General features: G+C 40.1%; 1 protein-coding gene across 4 annotated transcripts in view; it reads left to right on the top strand.

Annotated features, from left to right (window-relative positions):
* The first annotated feature begins 837 nt into the window (after window positions 1–837).
* Window positions 838–7191, top strand: part of TSEN15 (tRNA splicing endonuclease subunit 15) — a 35189-nt gene continuing 28835 nt past the window's right edge. For 2 of the 4 annotated variants that reach the window (XM_081824746.1, XM_081824745.1), the window contains exons 1-3: window positions 839–1079; window positions 3281–3362; window positions 3638–3773. In XM_081824746.1, the coding sequence (XP_081680872.1) occupies window positions 951–1079; window positions 3281–3362; window positions 3638–3773 (347 nt within the window). In that variant the 5' untranslated portion in view covers window positions 839–950. Of the gene's footprint in view, window positions 1080–3280; window positions 3363–3637; window positions 3774–6126; window positions 6347–7191 lie in introns of those variants that run through there. The other 2 variants (XM_081824747.1, XM_006749548.3) reach the window with 2 other exon arrangements.

Genomic DNA, 7191 nt, shown 5'->3' with positions numbered 1-7191 from the left:
GAAGTTTGGGTTTTTATTTCTAAAATTTTAAACTTTCAGAATTTCCGTTTGCTCTTTTTTCTTTTTCTCTTATGAGATTTTTGTCTCCTGAGATTTTCAACTACTCAAAACATGTTTTGTTTTACTTTATTGAGGAGAGGTATAATAGTTCAAAATCCTTATCGGTCGGTTTCAACATGTGATTCATCTCAGGGTCAGACTAAAAAAAAAAATGTGACCCATTTTCTTGACATTTTGAATCATATCTTGGATTTTATGAATAAGTTGTAGAGGTTCTGGATTCTATTGCATAAATGCTTCAAATGTCCTACTCTGCCTCTCTGAAACTCCTCATCCTTGGTTTCCAGGTCACATGCTCACGAGGGTTTGCATCTTTTCTAACCGCTCATTCAGTAAGTCGTGTTTACTCTTGCTCCTCCTATCCTGAAACGTGGGTCCGGCCTAAAAACATGGTTCTTGGCAGTCTGGTCTTTCTTCTTTCCACTTTCTTCTACGGAGATCTCATCGATTTCCACACTTTAAAACTCACCTGACAGGGAACGGAACGAGGCTTTTCTTGTTACCAGGAATTGGAGACCCGGAGTCAAGGCTGCCGGCCCAGAGTCCTTCAGTATTTCCCACTTTCTCAACGGGGCTGCAAACAGCACTGATGGGAGGAGCATTGAGGGCTTCTGGGCTAAGGGTACTCTTGAACTTTCTTCCCCCTGGTGTCTGCCCAGATGTGAATAAATGCCGAGCGAAACTGGAGCGTGTGGGCTCAGGTTCGAGCTACGTCTGCCAGAGGGAGGAGCTCCTCTCGCTTTCCTCCCGGTGTGTGCGGCCCTCCGCACGCAGGCAGCGCGCGCCGGGGAAGCGGAACCCGGACGCGTGCTCCCCTTGCTTCTGGCCGGGTGCGGGCCGCGGTGCACCACCGGCTCGCCGTGCACCACCCGCTCGCTGCCCTGCCCGGCATGGCGGAGCGCGGCGATTCCGAGCCCACCCCGGGCTGCAGCGGTCTGGGCCCGGGCGGCGTTCTCGGCGGCGGCGGCGCCGCCCACTCATGGGCCCCGGAGGACGCCTGGATGGGCACCCACCCAAAGGTCAGAAGGCGCGAGAGGAGCAAGGCGCCGATCCGGGGCCCTTCCCCAGGTGGAAGGCCGCCGCCGTCCGCTCGGCCCTCGCCTCCCTGCGGGGCCGGGTCGCAGAGTTTGCGCGCGAACCTCACGGAAGGGGACCCGCGTGCACACCGCCCGTGGCGGGCAGTCTTGGTTTTGTTTGTTTAGATGAGGTGAACTATTGTTCTGACACCCCCCCACCCCACCCCAGCCCCGGACACACACACCCATCCAAGCCTTTCCAGAGCAGGACATTAAACCCAGCGCCTCTCCAGGCAGAGCCCAATAATAACCATTGCACCAGTTTCTTAGTTTTGCTGTCTAGGGCTCCTCCTGGGGATGGTCTCCTTTAATCCTCGCAGTAACCAAGTAACCACAGTACCCACAGCAAAAAACAGCTTGCGGGCCTTGGTTAGATAAAAAAGATCAAGGCTTAAAAGCACAGCCACGTTTGCACTTAGCCTTGAGCCCAGAATGTGCGTTGTGATTTTGCTGAAGTGCAATTTCCTGACTTTTCTCATTTCTTGTAAAGTTTGATTAGGTTCTTCTCCAAAGCAGACATTTGGGTGTTGTTTGTTTGTTTGTTGGGGTTTTTTGTACAGCAGCAAAGAGGTATAGTTCCTTTGCTTGCTTCTGCTTGGCAAATTGCTGCCTTGGACCAGTAATGTCCCGAGCAATGAATGGACAGTGAATGGAGATGGGGGTTTTGTAGGAATCTCAGAGACTGGTCTAGTTATTTTAGTACGATTGCAGTCTTCTGCTGCGAAGCAGTATTTCATAGATCATTATCTAAAAACAGTCAAGAAAAGAAAAATTTCGAAGATGTAAGTCTGAAAAGAGATAATCCCTTTTCATGTTCTCTTTCTTGATTTTATTCTCCTCCTCTATCCCCTCATTCCCCGTCAAGGTGAGAAAAACAAACATGGATATGTTATTCGGTGCCATAAAAAAGAACTGTAACACCATTAAGTAGCATGAACCCAATAGTTCTGTGTGAGACTTTAAGTAGACTGCTTGAGTTTGAAAACCCTGTTAGGTCACTAGCTTTGTGGGTTGTTCTTTTTTTTTTGGAAGTTTTAAAAATCTCATTGTTCCTCAGTTTCCTCATCTGTAAAATAGGGATAATAATAGTACTTACCTTAGAGGGTTGTTACAGGATTAAATCAGTTAATATTTGTAAAACATTTGACATATAGTAAGCACTATATAATATATATATAATATATATAGTATGCAACATTAATTTCATTATTCTCATGCTTAGAAATCCTCAGTGTTTCTTTATGGGTAAAATTCAGACTTTTAGCTTGACTATCAAGACCTTGCAGCCTGGTCTCCAGTTACCAATTAATTTCAGTGTCATTTTCAAACACATTTGTGGTGTGAAGAGGACAACTAATAATACCCCTGTTCTCCTGCACCTGTCCATACTTATGATGAAGCTAGTGGGAGAATATGATGGCAGGTCTGTACCCATGCAGGTCTGCTAATGCCTCACCTCTGCATTAGGCCTGCTTACCCACTGAGTCACTGGGATAGCAGGCAAACCTCAGGCTTCCCTTGCAGAGGTAGTCCACTCAAGAATGTTCTCCAGTGCTGACCAGCAAGTCTGAAAGAAGTCGGGAGTGGTTTTTTAGCAGACTTTCTTCACAGGCAAACAGAGACCTTGGAAACAGTGGCTCTCAGTAACGTGCTGCAGTAGAAATCCTATTAAAAGATGTCTCTACTCCTGGCAGATAGATTTCTTTATAGGCCCTTGAATATGTGTGTATTCCCACCTATGTGTGATTACTCACGCTGTTACCCTGCCTTCTGTGTTTACTCAAAGCATGTCTGCCGTTCAGGGCCCAATCTATATCCACCTCTGCCATGAAACATTCACCAACCAAGCCATCCAAGTAGAGCTCCTCTGACTTGTTGTCTCATGTTTTTTTATTTCACACACTGGTTTTTAATCACTGTCATGGGTTCTTATTTGCCTAACAATTGCAAGTGTGCGTGTGTTTACCTTAACAATTGCAAGCTTTTTAGAGATGGGGATCAGGTTTTAATTGCTTTCTAACTCCCACAGTACCTAGAAGAGAGTCTTCTGCTTTTATATATATATATTTAATGAGTAGTTGTTGATTGAGTGAAAGAAAATATTGAGATTCTTCCTTCTCTGACAATTACGTTTTGATTTCCAGTATTTAGAAATGATGGAATTAGATATAGGAGATGCCAGCCAAGTTTACATAGCATTCTTGGTTTACCTGGACCTCATGGAGAGTAAGTTATTTGTTTGATTGTTCTGTTGTTGGGGCTATGGCAGGGGGATGGGGAGTTGGATTGGGATATGGTATTTAAGCATTTTCTGTTAATTTTGTCAGTTTTGTAATTTCTTCATTTACATTGGGAATTACTGGGTAACAGAAAATACTAGAAAAGTGAAGAGAAGATAATATTCTGGGTGATGTTTGCTCAGTGGAGTATTAGGTAGAAATTTAGAATTTTATCTTTTATTTTGATAAACATTATTTGTCCATTCAATGATGCACTTTTAGGTAAAAGTTGGCATGAAGTAAATTGTGTTGGATTACCAGATCTCCAGCTCATCTGCCTTGTCGGTACTGAGATAGAAGGAGAAGGATTACAGACTGTGGTGCCTACACCCATCACTGCTTCCCTCAGCCATAACAGGTGGGCAGGTGATTTCGGTCTTTTAACATGTTAGTTCCTTTCCACTAGGAATCATTAAATTCGGGGTAGTAATATATTTTTAAAGGAACATAGGGTACAGGGATCATAGCTTTACTCTTGGTTATTTGAGGAATAAGTTAAATATGAGCATTTAACAAGTATTTAGCACTTACTGTATTGTCAGTACTTTTTCAGAGAAGGAATATATATGATAGAAATACTATATTAAGAGAACAGAAAATGTTTTCATTCTTATAAGGAGGCAAGACCATTATACTTGAAACACAGGTATTTTAAGATGTACCATAATAATTGATACAAATTATATTTGCTATAGATGTTGGTGAAGAGTGTGCTTAACATGCAAGTTGAAATCAAAGAAAGTGTTGTGCAGTTCATGGGATCTTTTTAAAAAAATCTTAGCTACACAGAAGTGGATTAAACATATCTTTATTTCATGACACATTCTACAAATCAACCTCACGAAATAAAACTAGATTCTTGGTAGTAACTTATATCTAACTATATGGGTCCCCTCCTTCTTTGCTTCCACTGTCCTGAGGTAACTCATCCTGAATCCCATACTCATTGGGAATTGTTTAATTTTAAATCTTTTTAACTTTATAAGAGCATATAATCTTTTGACACTGACTTTATACACTCAGTATTATATTGCTGAGATTAATCCATTGTTGTGTATTTGGTTTTGGCTGCCATATCGTATTCCATTGTGTGATTGTACCCTAGTTTACACATCTGCTTTCCTGTTGATGGAGAGTTGCTAATGTTTGACTTTAGGGGATAATTTCAAACTATTTTCCAAAGTGGTTGCCTCACTTTACTTTCCACTTGCGGTGTAAACAAGATCTCTTGAAGTTGTATTGTTTCTGACATTAGGTACCGTAAGACTTTAAAATTTTTGTCAGTTGAATGGGTTATCTCATGGTGGTCTTAATTTGTATTTTTCTGATCTCTGATATTTTGAACATTTCTTTATATATTTATCGTTTCCTCTCTTGAGAAATTCCTGTTCATATCCTTTGCCTATCGGATTGTTTGCAGTTTTCTCATTGACTTGTAGGAGTTCTTTATATATTCTTGACAATAATCCTTTTGGTTGTGTTTCCCAGTTCTTAAATCTGTTTTCAAGTATTTTTTGATGAATAACAGTTCTTAATTTGAATATAATCATATTTATACATTTTTATAATCAATGTCTTTGTGTCTAGGTTAAGAAGTATTTCCTATCTAAAGGTCTAAGGAAAACTCACCTATATTTTCATTAAGAGTTTTAAAGTTATTTTTTTTTTCATGATGTGAGAAGAAGGTGAGGGACCTTGTTTTCATGTGGATAATCATTTTTTTCTACTTCCCTTTGCTGAATAGTCTCCTTCTTCCTCATTATCTGACATATCACCTCTGTCATTTTCCAAAGCTCCATTTATACACTGACTTGTTTCTGAGCTCTCTTTATATTCCATTAGTCAATATATCTATCCTTGTGCCACTATCACATTTTCTTAATTCCTGCTTCAGAAGAAGTCCTGATATCCTTGGTATCTGGCTATCAAGTCTTCTTTTCTGCTTTTCTCCTTTGAAGCTGTAGCAGGCAGCCTCTAAGATGGCTTCTTGGACTCCCGCCTTCTGGTAGTCCCACCCTTCTGTAATTTCCTTTCCTTGAGTGTAGTCTGTACTTGCTGCCTTGCTTTTAACAAATAAAATGAGGCAAAAATGATGGGATGTTCCTTCTAAGATGACATTACAAAAGACTATGGCTTCTGTCTCTCACTTGCTTGTTCTGAGGAAAGCCAGCTGCCCTGTGAACTGTCATTTAGAATGGCTGAAAATAGAGGAGTAAAAGTAACTATTGATGGAGCAAGATTCTTGAGAGTCAGGGAGGGGTGGATTCCAGAAAATAGTTGAAAAGATTAATATTGAGCTAAAGGAGGAGGATCTCAACTTCTAAGACTGTGAGGCAGTTAGAAAGGACAGATGAAAACAGAGCTATATTTGGATGGGTAAATGCATATAGAAGAGAGCAGAGTACCTTAAATTCCAACATGAAGGGCTTTAATGAATACCTTTGTTTTTCTCATTTACTGTGATTGAAGAAAAAGAGCACTGGACTGAAGCCTTAAGACCTGGGTTCTGATCTTGGCACTGACACAACATTTTGTTTGATGATTGGTGACATACCTAATTTCTCTGGGTTTTAGTTTTTTTGTCCTTCATTGAGGGATTTAGATTGTCAGTGGATAATATGTAAGATCCTTTCCAAATCAAAGCTATCATAATTTGTTCTTTTCTTTTTTTTTTTAAGATTTTTTTTTTTTATTATTTTTTTATTTGACAGAGACACAGTGAGAGAGGGAACACAAGCAGGGGGAGTGAGAGAGGGAGAAGCAGGCTTCCCGCTGAGCAGGGAGCCCAATGTGGGGCTCGATCCCAGGACCCTGGGATCATGACCTGAGCCGAAGGCAGACACTTAACGACTGAGCCACCCAGGTGCCCCATAATTCATTATTTTCAATAGTGTATTCCATAAAATTATATTAAACTAATTTTTAGATTTCTATTAATATTTTTGGTACAGTTTTGTATAATTCATTATAAGAATTTTTTTTCAATATATCAGGCTAGTCATACTCTGAGAGGCTCTTTACTGTGAGATTTTTCTGTGTGTTTCAGAATCACAAATAGTTGATAGGGTTGACATCAAATTTGATCACTGATACTTTCTGTTTTTTACTAGCATGAGTTCTAAGCCTCTCTATGTCTAAAAGACTTAATAATTCATTCATTAAAACTCACCCTTTGTGTCTTTTAGTTACTGCAACAAATATCATACCAGTTTACTATTATTATTATACTATTTGTTTGGAAAAGGAACTACCATTTGGAATTAACCTGAATTTAATCCTAAAAAATAAAATTGGTAGTCTGTTTGAATCAAAATGATTCATAAGTCTAGAGGTAGAAATTTAAGTCGTATTACTTTCTAGTTTTTTCCAAGTGGTGATTATTAATTTTCCAGCTTTATTACATAAAGCTTGTTTTCCTCTTTAAATAGAATTAGTTGGGAGGACAAAGATACAAAAGTAGGGATCCGAAAGGGTACGTGCACCCCGATGTTTATAGCAGCAATGTCCACAATAGCCAAACTGTGGAAAGAGCAAGATGTCCATCGACAGATGAATGGATAAAGAAGATGTGGTATATATATACAATGGAATATTATGCAGCCATCAAAAGGAATGAAATCTTGCCATTTGCAACGACGTGGATGGAACTGGAGGGTATTATGTTGAGTGAAATCAGTCAAACAGAGAAAGACATGTATCATATGACCTCACTGATATGAGGAATTCTTAATCTCAGGAAACAAACTGAGTGTTGTTGGAGTGGGGGGTGGGGTGGG

The sequence above is a fragment of the Leptonychotes weddellii genome, chromosome 6 (assembly GCF_054177405.1).
Source record: "Leptonychotes weddellii isolate Sample4059 chromosome 6, ASM5417740v2, whole genome shotgun sequence".
NCBI lineage: Eukaryota > Metazoa > Chordata > Mammalia > Carnivora > Phocidae > Leptonychotes > Leptonychotes weddellii.
This window is presented reverse-complemented; position numbering and strand designations above follow the sequence as displayed.